The 15,871-nt window shown below is 42.1% G+C and overlaps 1 protein-coding gene across 4 annotated transcripts in view; it reads right to left on the reverse strand.

Annotated features, from left to right (window-relative positions):
- Nucleotides 1-15,871, reverse strand: part of SPOCK1 (SPARC/osteonectin, cwcv and kazal like domains proteoglycan 1) — a 257,432-nt gene that overhangs the window by 7,185 nt on the left and 234,376 nt on the right. For all 4 annotated transcript variants that reach the window (XM_021410534.1, XM_021410531.1, XM_021410533.1 and 1 more), the window contains 3 exons: nt 10,587-10,703; nt 3,555-3,776; nt 2,901-2,963 (listed from right to left, as the gene is read on the reverse strand). In XM_021410534.1, the coding sequence (XP_021266209.1) occupies nt 2,901-2,963; nt 3,555-3,776; nt 10,587-10,703 (402 nt within the window). The remainder of the gene's footprint in view (nt 1-2,900; nt 2,964-3,554; nt 3,777-10,586; nt 10,704-15,871) is intronic.

Here is a 15,871-nt window from a genome sequence, read left to right on the forward strand (position 1 = left end):
TCACAGGGCTGAGATAGAAAAAAAACAGTGACGGGAGCAGAAATTTATTACCTTAGTGATGTGGGAGAAACATTATCAGGATGCACAGTTGTATGCTCTAAAAGTACACTCTCTGCAGTTAATTGTACTCTAGATAAATCTGGTAGGAAAAGATGAATAGTGCTGTTTACTTTTTAATTCAGTCCCCTGGGATGCTAGGCTCTATTTGAAAGTCTCCAAATTCAACATATCTAATGGCAATGGCTTTGAAGTACTTTGCTGCAAGTGTCATGTGTGTTGAAAAATATAGAGAGAACAAAATATCAAAAGTCATCATTTTTTATCAATGGATACAAATGAACAGAAATCTTCCTCATGCACGCTGTCCAGACTGTAAATGCTGTGCTCTATATGTCAGGTACAGAGAGGGAAAGAGAATAACTAAAGACGTGTTTCTCTGAAAACACTCATCTCGTTTCAGTCTCTGCTGTTGCTACAAGTGGTGTTTTTTTGTCCTGTGTATGTCTCATTTTCCATTTGTCTTTTCACTGAAAAATCATGTGTGTTTTTTTTCCTCTATATAAATAGCGATGAGATCAGATTAAAATCTCACAGACAGGTGTCATTATGCAGGCAGTCTCAAGGCAGGTGAAGCACGAAGCTCTTCTCTATATTATTTTCTAGCTTGTTGAACATTCTGTGTCTGACACTTGATTTGTTGAGCTTACCCACTTTTACCCTTTATTTTTTTGGATGCGGCTGACTAGAATTTATTTGTGGTGAGGGACCATTCTTACTGCTGTAACGCTGTCACTTTGCTCGTGTTATTGTGATCAGCTTTCAGTGCCATGCAGTACAACTGCCTGCATGTTGCCTACCTGCAGTACCATCATTATTTATCCCCCGCACTAGAACAAACCCTTTATGTTTCAGCCTAGATGATGCTTATTGCATTAAGCAAATAACAGCAATGCATAAAATAAATATGGGACAGTGAAAGGCAGCCGTTAGGAACTGGGCTTTTTATTCTTTCAGGTGGCTTTGAAATCACGAGACCCATGAGGCCAACAGCACACTGGCTTCCTCTACCATGACACGCATTTGAACGAAAAAAGCAAAATGTTTATGGAATGTAGCACACATACAATGGAGTGATCAATCCCGCCTTCGCTCCCACAGCGATGCTCAGCAGGAGCTCTAGCTCTGAAACGTCTTAATCTTTATGCAAACGTGCTATGAAAAGATGATGGAACAAAACCATAGTCCCCGTGGCCTTTGGGAATATTCTTATTTTAAACCACAAAGTCCAAGTTGGAATTGTTCACAAGTTACCTGAACCCTGAGCCCAAAGCACTAGCTTCTAGGAACAGCAGGGTTTGGCAAAGATGAAATTTGCAGAAGCTCAGGGTCTGCTAATGAGTATCTAGAAACATCAGACCACAATGGGAGAGCAGCCTGAGGAACAGCCTGGAGCCTGAAATTTGTTTCAGCAGCGCTGCTGTGGATGCTCCGTGCCACAGCTGGTGATGCTGGTGAAAAACAGACATGGTACTAAGGATGGCAGCATGCGTCTGCATCAAGCCAGGCTCCTTCTCCTAGGGTGAAATTCACTTTGTTCTGTAAGCACACAGATTTTAATCCATGCTGAGATGCCTCACATGGTTTGGCTCTATGTGCATGAATGCGCTGGGGCAGAAGCTTCACTGAGATCCACCACATGAACTCCACGCTGCGTAATACTGTATTTTAGGAGGTGAAATTAGTTACCTTAAAATTACTAATTTTAAATATCTAGCAGAGCAGTATAAGTTCTGAGATGTATCAATCTAGGCTCTGTAACACTATTATGTGACGGAAAGTACAGTGATAGTAGTCAGGTGACAAAGTCTTTAGCTGTAGCAAATAAGGACAAGCCCAAATGCAGCAGCCATGGACACAGAAACAAAGTAAAAAAAGCTGCTTACCATCAGAAGGCCTCAGGTATGCAGAGATCTCCAGGGAGATACCCTCTTCTCCACTGCCAACCCTTAAATGAGGTCTGGGAAGGGGTGGATCCTGGCTCCACCCCTTCTGGGCACTCAGGTGCACTGCATACACCTGAGCACCCCTGGGTTGGCCCTGCCTTCCCACCAGGTGCTCAGTCACTGGTTCAAGCCACGACTTGCATTTCTGCTACAGGCTCTCAGTAGTTGGCAGAGAGAGGGACTGGCAATACCAGGAGTTGGACTTGATGATTCTTATGGATCCCTTCCAACCTGGGATATTCTATGATTCTACCACACCTCAGAGCACAGAGCATGCTGGTGGGATGCATTAGATGAGATGATGCAAGTTCCTGTTTTCATAGTCTTGGCCTGAGAGTCATATACACAGAATACACTGGAATGCTTTTAAACATCAGACAAAACTGATGGGACCCTGCACTCACCAGGGAGGTTGAAACTCGATGATCTTTGAGGTCCTTTTCAACCCAGGCCATTCTATGATTCTACGAGTCTATGAAAACTGAGCCCCAAGGCATGCAGCATGCATTGCACCATGGCTGGAGGAAGCCATGAACCCACGGGCTAAGAACTGTTGCCCCTTCAGTGAAAGATGGGAGGCTTGACTATCAAACAGCCTCTGTGCTTAGTGCTGCCCTACCAGCTGATGAGGGCAATATTTAGCTCTGCTCAGACGAGGCTGAATATTTCTGGTTGGCTGTAAATTAGTTCTAAACCTGTTGCCATGCTGACATCTGTTCTGTATGTTGCTATCTCATGATTTGTTTAATTTCATAGTATCAGGTCTAAACTCTGTGGTGCATACTCCTGATTCAAAACATTAGTCCCTAATTGAAAAACCATTACTGCATATAAAGTTACAATAATCACAGAAGCTTTAATTAGTTGAGTAAATGAATGGCAAGTAATCGAACTTACCCAGCAGACTCTTCCCTCTACTGAGCTTTTGAATTCTATTCATTTCATTCTGGCAAGGAAGACCTAAAATATAATGTATGAGAATCAGTTTCCAGATGGTACAGGACAGAATCTAATGACTGGATTCGCTGCTGACATGAAATGTAGCCTATGGTACACCTGGGAATGGAAGAGGCCCATATGCTGGTACTGTACTGCAAAACAAATTCATATCATTAGCTCTACTAATTAAAAAAAAGTAATTGCAGCACACTGTGTTTGAGAAAAGAGTTTGAGGGCCAGTTTCACTGTTAAACTGTTTTTCCTTTCTTTTCACCAAACTGACAAGCTGCCAGCCCTCTAATTTTTTATTTCCTAATAGACTAGTTTCTGCATTAATAAGAGAATATGTTCTTGAGCTGTCCATTAGCAATAGAGCTTATTTCTAGACTGTTTGCTGGCACTTAGTACTGCTTTGTTTTAATCATCAGGGAACGTTAATATAGTTCATCTGTGACATCAAACGTTGTTACACGATGCTCTTTTACACCAGAGCTGGAGACACGAGCTCTGTAATGCAACTGACTACCAACTACCCTACAAACAGGTCAATCAAAATTTAAACTCTGTGAGACCCAAACAACTTCTCTTTGTACTGCAAATTGTACAACTCACCACCTGGCTTCTGGAAGCAGTAACACCACTCATTGTTGGAAAGCTTTCCGTCTTTGAAGGAGTCGCAGGAGTTGAAGAGAGGCTTGACGCATGGCTCATACTTATCAAGATAAATGGCACTGATCTCTGAGGGATCCAGCAGCAGGTCGTAGTTCATGTCAAGTTTGTTGAACATCCAGCCTAAAGAGTCCTTACAGATTGGTAGGATGCTGGTGTCAAATCCTGTAAGAAGACAGGCAAATATCCCCCAGTGAATCCCAGCATGCTTGCTGCACAGTAATCATTGCTAAGCTGCAGCCATCCTCAGTTTTTTTTGGTTGGCCTCTGAACACTAACCTGGCTTGGTCAAACCAGAACAAAATTTTCAGACTGAACTCCTTCCATTCTATCTTCTAGGCTGAGTCCAAATGCAATTTAAATCCTGTTTCCAAGATCTCTTTCTAGTTCCCTGATCTAATTATTTCCTAGCGTGCTCTCACCTTCCACCTCTCAGCCAAGCTTCTGTCTCTTCAAAACCCTTCCTCCGGCAGTGGACAGCAACACGCTTTGACCTGAATCGTGAGCTGTTGTGGTGAGCTGGGGGGGGAGAAGGGAGGAGGCATCTCTTTTGCTTGAACCCCACTGAAGAATGGCCATGCTTCAGCTGGGAGCTCCATAGAGCTGCATGAGACCTTGTACACCACGCCAGCACTATTTGTCCTTGCCTACACCAGGATTGTGCAGCAAAGCAGGATTCTGCTCTTCTAGCACTTTGGAAACCATCATCATCATTCATTTTAACAGCCCAAAGCCTTAAAAGACTGCAACAGCAGCAGTACCACCAGAAGGCCAAGTCATGCATATGGATACCCACAATGTATATGAGATGCATGTGTCAGTATTTTGCAGTCTCCACAAAACCAGTGGCATTGCCTTCTTTCACAACCAAGACACGGCATTATAAATCCCTACTGTCACTGCACTTTTAATGCTTGGCGCAAACATGGATTAATTTCCAAATTATTTATGGTGCAATAGAGTACATTTGTTATCTAGTGCTAATAAATCTCAGAATAAGGATCTCAGTTTCAGCATGGACATGCATACATTGGCTGGGGATTTATGTGCACAGGGGGTACCTGGACCTCCTGCCCCAGCACCACATGCTCACACTGCACAGCATGCCTGGGCACCATTCATTCTGCTACGGGCCACGTGAAGCAGCCTGATGGGCTTTTTCCTTTTGTTGCATCTTTCATTGAACGAGGTCAAGCTTAGCCTTCTGTGCTGTAAGTGTCAAGTCCCATTTCTAGATGCTGCTTTGTTAACGTGAAACCTAAGATGTTGCTGGAATCACGCTGACAGTTTGTCCAGGCTCTGCAGCTTACCTGCTATTTTTAAGCATGAAACCAAAGGAGAGCAATGCTTTGTGCTGGAAGCTGTGTGTTTTGTATGCAACTGCAGCTGAAGGTTGTCAGTGACATGGAGAACAATCAGAAGGGTTAACTAATGGGAAGGTTTATGCCATTTATAATACATGTTTTTCAGAGAAAGGAAGAGGGTAACACCATTTCCTCAGGGCTAGAGGCAGTGCAGGCAGGGAAGAGAGAGATCATGCTGAACATTTCATCACATTTTTGTGCTGTTATCTTCTCTAATGTTATCTAATTGAGTTTGAGCACAGTGAAAAAGAAAAAGGCTGTACGACTAGGGGTAGGGAGAAAGCCTGCTTGCCTTGCTGAAGCAATTAGGACTGTTCACTTCAATTATTTTATTCATCTGAAGAAGACAAGCAGGATTTGGTCACTGCACAATCTCTTGTTGAGTGAAATGCCTTCAGAACCCTGACTTTGCCTTTACAGAGCTCAGAGGCACAGGGCTGGGTGGTGGCTGGTGCCTTGTGGGGGTGCATTCTGCACCTCACTCCTGTCCCCAGGACAGCTTGACAGCAGTCAGCCACACAAGGGGTGATATTTAGTTGCACAGTGGAGCTGGGACCACTACATGCTTCAGCTAGCCCAGTTCTAAGCTTCCAGGAGAGAAACAACCAGGTCCTGCTGGCTGCTTTTTTCCTGCACAGATGCCCTCTCTGGTGATGGTCTTTGTGCCACACTGTGACACTTTGGTGAATAGCTACAAGGTCTGTTGTGCAAGCAGCTCAGCATGGCATGCGTTGCCTTGCCCTGTGGCTCTCTGAAGGCCATCTCCTAAGGGGCAAGCATCAACACAGGGAGGAGGAGATGCTGGCACAAACTTGCCCCCTTCAGTGTCTGTGGGTTATTTCTGAGTCGTGTTTTACTCCCTGCAGGGAAGTCTCAATCATTGTGTGCACAGTGGGCACGCAGGGATACCACCGCAGCACGCCCGCAGCGCTGAGCTGTCGGAGCAGATCACTGGATGGTGAGTGATCTGAACACGAAGCTGCTCTGTGACATACCATCAGGGCTTGGATGCAAGATACAATCATGAAAGGTCACTTACGAAGACAGTTAATTACATTAGATGAAGAGGTTTTGATTGTAATTTCCTGTAAACAAGGGAGCTTTCACTACTGCCACCAGAGTTCTAGATGAGGTTTATTAAGAGGCTGTGCTATTAAGCAGTGCTGCATATTAGGCAGCCTGGGTTGGAAGTCTTTAAATATTACAGCAGTAGGTACAATAGAGAATCCTCAGCTAGATGGCTATTATCAGTGAAAAGGCCAATTCTTTAATTGTCCTTCAGCATGTGGCTGAAGGTAAATAGTAGTGTCTGCCTCCACTTCATATTGTCTCCTGGTAAAAGCTACTACCCATACACCTCTGGGTGCACTGCAGTCCTAACCCAGCAATGTAGATGTTCTCTGCACCCAGCAACAGGAATGAAAAATGAAAGGGAAGTGTGGCCTGAGAGTGCAGTGCAGGCTCTACCTTAGTGTGTAGCCTGTGCAGCTGATGGAAGGTGGTTCTCAGAGCTCCCCTGGGAGAACGCTGTGTCCCATCAGACTAGGTGAGACCAGGTGATGCTGAATGAACTGACTCCTTTTGGGAGTCTTAGAATACACTTATCAACAAATACGATGCAATATGTTGGATGAAATAAAACACACACTCTAATGCTGTAGTCAGTTGAGTGTTCACTTAGCAGGCTGGAATTCTAACATGGTAGACCTGGCCTACCAGCAGCCTCAGTGGGATCTTTTGTGTGTCAGCTTAGTCCTACGCTGCCTATGGTGAGAAGCAAGAGAATGGAGCAGGCTTCATATCCCTCCTGTTGGCAGAAGCTGCCAACACAGATGCCAGTTAGTTTCAGTTGTGGTGGTTGCCCTCATCTGGGCATGTGGTCACTTGGCACATGGGACCTTGGTTGAAACCATCGCGCTTCCCATTCTGACTGACAGCTGTTCAGCATCCTAACCTCCTTCAGTCACTACAGTTCTGGAAAGAATTCAAACTGATGACCTACATGTGAAAGACTCAATGTCCCATTAATATCTACAACGTTCCACCTCCTCTGCATTAAAATGGAATAAATTTAAAAAATCTTTAAGGGAAAATCATAATTAAAAATAAACACACTTTATGGCACATAGAATTATTTTCCCTCTTCAAGGGTTGACTTACATGAGCCAGATTTATTTTATTAAAGTATAGAGTTAAACTAGCAGGGGAATAATTAACCTAATTTCCCCTATCACTTAAAATAAAGGAAGGAGGAGAAGAAACGTTCCCCAGAAAAGATCCTTTATATTGCATAGATCTTTAGTACAAGAAAAACAACTCCCACTCCTACTAAAGAAACTATCTAGATGTAACCTGGGAACGTTATGAATTATCAACAGGCTCAGGAGCAATTTGAATCTGATCTTAGTACCTAATTAGTTTTATTATTTCTTGTTTCAAAGCGTGTCCCTGAGTTACTGATATTATTTATTGAAGAGATTTCAACTGCACAAAGAATGTGGAAGACAGTTCCCTGACTGTGGTGCTTTGTTGGGATCTCACCGATAGCACGGTGAATGGAGGCTGGAGATTTGAAGCACAATGACTTGCCCTTATCCCTTTCCTTTCAGCTAAGTAAAAAAAAACAAAAAACAGCATTTTTTTTCCCTTCACCTAGGGGTGAAATTAATACACTCAAGGAGCTTATTTACACTCACAGTAACATCTTGAAGATTTAATGTAGCACAGAGAAATCTCTGCTGGAACACCTCCTCTAGACAGCTGATGTGTCCAAGGCATCTTAGTCATCGCATCCCACCATCTGTTCTCTTACTGCCACAGGGGCATTCCCAAAATGGATTACTTTGAGGGTGTATGTATATGCCTTTAACACTCTACAAGCCCAACCAAACCAGTTTGGTTTAATGAAGTGATCAGCCTGGTGAGGAAGGGAGGACATGCAGAGCTGTTTAAAAAAAAAAAAAAAAAAAAAAAGGGGGCAGTGTGTACATCAGAGCATATTTCCAGAGCCATGCGTGTCCTGTTTGCCAGGATTCACATGGATGTATTTTTCAGTTTGGATACATGAACTTCGTTTTGAATTTTGAGCCCTATTTAAGATCCCTTTCATTCTCACAAGTGTTTGAAGCTGAAGCTAGAGGAAGCCAGATCCTGCTGTCCGTACTCTGTGTCTATTTTCAGGGCTTCCAGAGAGAACTGGAGCAAATTTGGCACAAGCAAATCCATTCAAGAAAACTACTGCAATCTCTTAAAAAGAAAAACAAGCCTAAGTTTTGTGGCATTTAGTAACAATTTGGACATCTTAACTCAGAAAGTTTCTTTTCTCTCCCCCGCCCATCCACCCATAGAAAATAAGAAAATGTCCCAAACTAAGTCAACACCCTAAAAATGAACATTGTTGAGATCAAGTGTTTAAGATCATCAATGCAGCCTTTCATTTAAACGCTGCCAGGAATAAAACTAAACTAAAAAGAGATAACAGCTCCTCTGTGAATCAGAGCAAACACCACAGAATTACCAGGAAAGTTTTCCTTACTGAAATTGCTTCAGCAAAAAAAAAAAAAACCCACCACCTCCAGGGATGGAGTTGATCTTTGGCCTTTGGTAAGCTCCTCCTGAGCAGCTCACGGGTCATCTGCATGAGAAGCAGCCCCTTGAAAGTCTGATGAAACAGGATTTCATGTGCTTCTAGGCATGAAGGACTCCAGAAAAAGTTTTCTGTCCCTGGAGTTTTCTGTTGTTGGGGTCTGAAGGGGATTCACATCTTGAAGCCGTAATTGGCTGCGCATCCAGTTGTCTTTTTGCACTATGGTTCAAATTCCTTTACATGATAAGAATGTTTAAGAAGTATGTAGGACACACGCTTTTAAAGATACTGACTTCTTAAAATACTATTCTAAGTAAGGAACTGATGAAAAATTTTACATGGACTGTGCCTTATTTTCTCACCTACTTTTAAGATTCAGTTGTGTGACATTAATGAGATTTGCTTATAGTTCTGAGCAGTACAACCTTGGGTATATTCTGTCTCTTTAGGAAGAGCAATTTCTTGCTACGCTGTAATGCTATAATGTGATGGAAAGTACAGCAATAATAGAGGGGTAGCACAATCCTAGGCCACAGCAAATGAGAACAAGCCCCAGTGCAGCAGCCATAGACACATAAACAAAAGAAGAAAATCTGCTTACCTTTGGAAGGCCTCAGGTACACAGGGATCTCCAGTAAGATACCCTTTCCTCCACTGCCAACCCTTAAATGAGGTCTGGGAAGGGGTGGATCCTGGTTCTACCCCTTCTGGTTACTCAGGTGCATTGCATACACCTGAGCTCCCCTGGGTTGGCCCTGCCTTCCCACCAGGTTCTCAGTCACTGGTTCAAGTTGGGACTTAGCATTTCCACTATATACACAAACTCAAAAGTGGTGCAAGAGTAGAAGTACAGACACGGACCAACAGCAAATGCTTATCCCAACGTGCTACATCAGCTCTACTGCACGTTCAGCCTCTCCAGCCCCATGCTACTGCGTAACCAAGTGCAGGGGTCAGAGGAGAAGTAAAAGAAGTAAAAGCTGACTGAAACCTTGAAATTATGTGTGTGTGGACCCCAGCTTTAAGCAGCTCAGCCCAGAGAATGAGGGCAGTTAGCTGAAGGTGAGTCACACAGACAGATAAAACCTGAGCATCCTACTTTGTAACCCAGGGCCCTTGTGATTTGGGACATGCTGTTTAAAAGGATTAATGAGTCCTTACAGAAAATAAATTCACATCTGCTCTCTGATGAAGATGACCTCTTTTGCTGCTGTTATCTGAATTTTTCCTTTCCCTGGTGGGTAAATGACATCAAAATCAGTCATGTTGGTTTAACCCGCAGAGAGTAAATGTCCTCTAAACTGTTCATTTTCTTCCTTTCTTAAAAAAAATAAAAATCATCAAAGGAAGCAAAGATGGTGTTATTAAATACCTGGGACACAACAGATTCCAGCCTTCCGCACCATTTAGCTATTCCAACTCTGTGGCTACTATCTGGATGTTGTTATCTATCTTTTTCTTATACAAGGCATTAGCAGGAAATTGTAAAATAAAATCTAAAGTGGGTCTTTCTCAGCTTTAGCATAATCTTCTGTTTGCTTGTGTGCTGTATTTTTGGCACATTCCCCCAGGCACAGACCTGGGGACAAGCAGAGGCTGTTGTCCATCCCGAACATCCCCCAGCCCTGGCGGTCTGGGGACCGCTGCACTGATTTGGAGGATCATGGAGTTTTCTGTACAGACACAAACTATGTAATGCCAGCTAACCCCAGGGCTTGAGGAAGTCCCTGAGCAGCTTTATTTACCAGTATAGATGTGACCTCAGTAGTCTTTGGACCCAGTTATTTGCCTGGCTAGCTTGTACAGGTCTCTCTGTCTCTTAGGACCAGAGAGAGAGCACAGAATGACTGCAGCTCCTTCAGACAACAGGGCAGCTATTTATTTGCAGGATCAGCTCCCCCGTGAAATTGCTCGCTTGCTGGCACCTGCCTGACATGACACTGTGGCACTAGCAGCTGTGATCAGCTCTCCCAGGCTGGGAAGCTGCCTGCAACATCAGTGTTAACTGGAAAGGTGATTTCTTACTGCCTTGTGCTGTCTCCGAGCTTGTTGGCTTGATGACACGGTTTGCGTCCTCATGAAGAGCACCGAACCAGTCTTTTAGTCGTGAAGCGAGGCTCCTCAATTCCTTGTCCGTGCAAGCTGGAAAAAGAACAAATCAGACTGAGTCGAGAGAAACAGCGGAAAAACTGTCACCAGATATTCTGATGGAAAAATATGATTTACTTATGGTTGTAAACTCCTTCTAACTAAGAGCCCTGGAGTAAAAGAGAAGGTCTGGGGAAAGGACGCAAGTCAAAAAGAAAATGGAAATCACAATGAATTAAAAGTTTTACTCCAGTATGTCCACAGTAGCTGAGGTGATTTGCGATGGAAGCAGTGACATGAGCTATCTGCAGGTTTTCCATTAGAGCGATGTGACTGTTTAACTTAAATGTTTTCACCTTTTAGGATTTCAGACAAAAATATCAGTCAGACAGATGGGGAGGAGGGACGTACTTGCCTAGACATACCACTTGAACAAGATGCTCGGAATAATTTATAACCACATTTGACTTAGTATAGTGCTATTATCACAGCCATAGGAAATACGTTTCTTTCTTTATATACATATAAAAGAAAGCTGTCATGCTGCTCTAGCTCTACTGCAAATGGGACTTTGCCTCCTCTGAAGGCTGTCAGTTCCATTTTGTTAGCTGGGTAAAACAGCTCTTTTTTTTTTTTTTTTTACTGAGAAATACCTATTTATTTCCAGTTTTTTTTTTTTGCCAAGAGATTCATGTCCATCCAAAGCAAATATTTTTAAGGAAAAAAGCTGCATTAGTCACCAGATTCTGTCAGAAAAAATATTATTGTTTTTGTATCATATTTAGTGTTCAAAATTTACATGCCCAGGCAATTCTGTTATTCCTGCTGTGCAGAACAAAGCCAGATTTTATGCCACAGAGGCAGATATCCTTCACAGGGCAAGCCACACTACGTCTTCTCCAATTCTCCGCCCCTCATAACATTCCTCCTTCCACCTTCCTGGGGATCAGCTGAGTCCCACGCTTGTCATCCCACGTGGAACTCACTGCTCCAAGGATGGCAATGAACATGCTGAAATCTCAAAGCTGTGGTGATTCTGTTCTCAGTATTTTTGGGGTCAGAAATAACAGGTACCAAAACTTCTGTTAATATGCGGTGGACAATGAATTTCTTTAAAAACTGCAAAAATTTAATGCAGTTATTAAGTTTCTTTACAGGTATTGTGTGTCCTCCATCTTACTTTCCCCTGCACATGAAAGCCAAAGTATTATTTTCCATTTCTTTTATTAATTTTAATGCTACTGTGCATGGTTGAAAAGATCCTGCCTTTCTACCTCATGGGCCTGCATACAATTCTATTCATTGTATTTGAATATTTTCAGAAGTCTCCAATCATTCCCAGTTTGTTCTGGAACACAAAATTTAAGACACTTCATTCAGAGGGCATCGATTCGACATCATCAGGCCAAGACTCTGGCCAGATATCTACGATTCAGCACTCAGTGATTCATTCCTGGTGGTAAAGCCCTTTGGTTACATATCAGGCAATGAGGAAGCAGATCTAAGATCCTTCTATATAAATTTGCATCAGTTTAAGTTATAAAGCATTTTCAAGGACCGACTTCATGAAAAATACAGTATAAAAGTGTACTATTTTACTATTAATAGAAGCTTCAAGTAACATTTCTCAGATGAGAAGAATAGGGTTGTAGGAGGAATGGATGTGATAATGAGTCCCTTGCTATTTGAAGATCTTTAAGGAGAGAATATGTAGGCTGCAGACAATATGGATATTGGCATGACTCAAGGCACTGATTAAAAAATGTGGGATGAACAGAAACTCCAAGGGAAGAAGCTCTTCATAGCTCTGCTCTAGCAACTGAAGTCTGTCCAGTCAACTGTCAACACCCGTTTTAAAATCTGCTGCTGTGAGAAAGACACGGTGCAAGCATATGCAAATATGCATTTCCACTGCTGTGTGTATTTTCTTCGAGATAAGAGAATTTGGCTTCAATTCATACTCCGCACCTTTCAAATGGGAAAAAACACCAGACTTCATCCTTGCTAATGACATCACTGACAGTTCTGCCTTACCAGCCTGCTGCTATCGTGTCCTCACGTAGCGCTAATTCTCGTCCCTCACTGCTGATGTGCTTTGACGACATCTGTGGCGTAGCCTCTGACTTTGACTATGGGGAGCAGCCGGATCTGTCACTTCTCTGAGTGAAGGCAATGCGAACGCGGGAGGAGGATGCATGTGCTGCTGGATCCAACCAAATTCCTCAGATCTGAAGCTGAAGCCACTATGAATCATTCTAAATCATGGAGTGATTCAACAGCAAGCACTGAAAGTGCAGATTAATTCCCAAGGGTGAAGCAATTGTTCCAGTAGTTATTTATTCCTAACAAACTGAAAGCATTGTTGCTAAATACCTATTTTCATCAAGCAGAAAACATTAATGTGATCTGATGGAAAGCCATTAGCATGCTGTAAAGGCTTGAGTTTTTATAGGTATGCTTCCATTATGGACTTTTTCAGCTCTGCAGATACTAATCTATACACATGGGTTGTGAAAATTAACAATATAATATTTAATTTCATTCTTTCAGGGAGTGACTGAAGTGCTCAGTGCCACAAATCAACATTAAAGCTGAACTTACTTGTGGAAGCATAAGATTCAATCAGTATGGAATATTCTCTCACAGCCATTTTTACTCCAGCCAAGCAATACAATATTGTAAACTCTCCAGTCATTTAGAAAACAAGCCTTATAATTCATGCTGTAGGTAATTCTAAGCAAAACTTGGTGGTAAAGAAGTACTTTACTGCTTTAGTATCTAGATTGCTGCCATAATATTCTGGTACTGCATGACAAGCAAGGAGTCTACAGTGTGGTTCAGAAAAGAAGTTATACTGATACATTACTCCGTACTTCACAATAAGCAAGCTATGCAACCAGGCTCACAGAGTGTGTTACCTGTTTTCTACCATTTCATTTCCCTGTTATCTGCCGTCTCTCCAGCATGAATCTGTTGCCTTATCATTACCATTGGTGTCATTGTGATCATTCATACAGGCAGTACAATATTTTTACCAGCTGAATGAGGACAGACTGGCCATTTGGGTTCCTATTATTGTTTTACAATACTAAATAGTCTCATAGGTAAAGACTAAGAAGTGAATTTCCTATTCCCTGGATGCCAACGTGCAGCCTGTGAATACTCCCTGGGAGCTGGGCTACGTTTTATACTGTAGAAGAAAGAAAACTGCAAATGCAGAGAGATTTTGAACGGAAAGAAAATAAAAGCTTTGTAAAAGGCATAGTTAGCTACTCAGGTTAGTGCCCTTTCTATGCAAAAGAAAACTGATCTGGTGGCAGAATTCAGCTTAGAAAACACGTCACTAATTCTGAGCCTCTATCTTCAAAAGATGCAGAGGTTCCTAATATGGAGCATGTGAATAAGGAATGGAAAATCCTGCAAGAGAGCCCAATGTAACCCAAAGTCTGAAATTTCAGACATGGCATACCCTGGGCAGCAAGAGGGAATAGATGCATCCATAGAAACTGGCCTTGATTGCTGCTTGGCTCAGAAGCAGAAAAGTAGGAGTTGTGTTTGTAAGACATATGAGTTATAAAAAGCAGTTCAGTCATTTGTGCTGCAAGCCTGGAGGATAAGTCCATTTAGCTTTGATTAAAATGTGTATTGTGAAATACAACACAAACCAGCATGACATTGTCCAATGCTGATATTATATTCCTCTGGTTAGAAATAGGACAGACATAGTTTCAATAATTCAGAAGAAAAAGAAGTCTTGCTTTTCTCTTTTTGAAGGCTATCTAAAATGACAGTCAGGTGCAAAGTAATATGGTAAAATGCATACAGTTTAAAACACTGTAATAACACTATTTTAAAAGATTTGAAATAGATGTATAATAGTGCAGAAATTGACGGAAAATTATGGTCATTTTTTGTACTAATTTTTATATTATTATTCTTTGTATAATAATATAGAAAATATAGCAATTTTAATTATACTTTCTCTGACATCTCTATAATTTCTCTCTACTATGTCACTCAACAGCTTATTTAATCCATCTGCAATGGCTTCTAAATTTGTTTGGATTATTGGAACAAGCTTTAAAACTGAAGGAAGAAAAGGTTGTGTCAGCTTTCATGCATCTGAGAGTGGCTCTGCTCCTAGTCATGCAAAATACATAGCGTAACAACTGCTGCTGCTGGAGCTGATTTGAAAGCAAACATCGAGATAAACCCCCCACTCCAAATGTGGTACACACACATGCATACAACATACACTTGTGTATGTGACCTGCAGATGACTCCAAGTGTTTTATCTGACATGTTCTGGTTGATGCAATTGTGGCGATAATGACCTTCACGAGTATTTCACCGTTCTTCATTAAAAGAGGGAATGTTCTAATTTGCTCCTTTCGCTGAGCCCTCTGGCAACTTCTGATAATAATAAAAAATGAAGTACTATGACAACGATATTTATAAAGTAGAAGGGAATAGATTATTTACTATAAGAAGTGGCATTGCATTCTGAACGTGTCTTGATGGTTCAAAAAATGAAGGTCTTTTATTTAAAATTTCTCCTGTGATCATCAACGCTTCATGACAAAGTTCTAGGTGGGTATATTTGTTGTATTGTGTTTTTGGCATTTGGTGGCTATTCTTCCACAGGGATGACACCTACGCTGATAACCACCTCTGATCCTTCTGTCACTTGCTTTGCCTCATCTTATAAATAAAGCAGCAGATGCCAAGATCCTGCAGTTCCGACTCTGAGATGACTACAGGAGCAGCTGAGTTATTGTGAAGACGAAATAGGCTTTGATCTGAAGCTCCCTTATAATGGTACATTTAAAACACAAGCCTCAGCTAGAACTGTATAAACAAAGATTGAGAGCTACAAAGCTCGCTCTCTAAAGCTGCAGGCAAAGCGTACATCTGTTTTCATAGTACTTAATGCTAGTTCCTTTTGTGCTTGCATTAATTGTGAAAACCCCAGGAAGTTCATCTTTGCTAAGTGCCTAGGAAGCTTGGAGGTTCATTTTAAAAACATCCAAACTATACTGATGCTGGAGGTCTCTCAGAACTGGTCAGGAAGATGTGTGGGAGCTGCCTCCCTCTTGAGGTTTTGGCCATGTCAGCTACTAACTAAAATATCATCACCTGCACGGTTCTTAGCCTCCTGGGTTCCATCTGATAGCTCACCGTAATGTTCTCGTTCAAATTCTGCCACATCGCCTGAATTTAGG

The sequence above is a fragment of the Numida meleagris genome, chromosome 12 (assembly GCF_002078875.1).
Source record: "Numida meleagris isolate 19003 breed g44 Domestic line chromosome 12, NumMel1.0, whole genome shotgun sequence".
Classification (NCBI taxonomy): Eukaryota; Metazoa; Chordata; class Aves; order Galliformes; family Numididae; genus Numida; species Numida meleagris.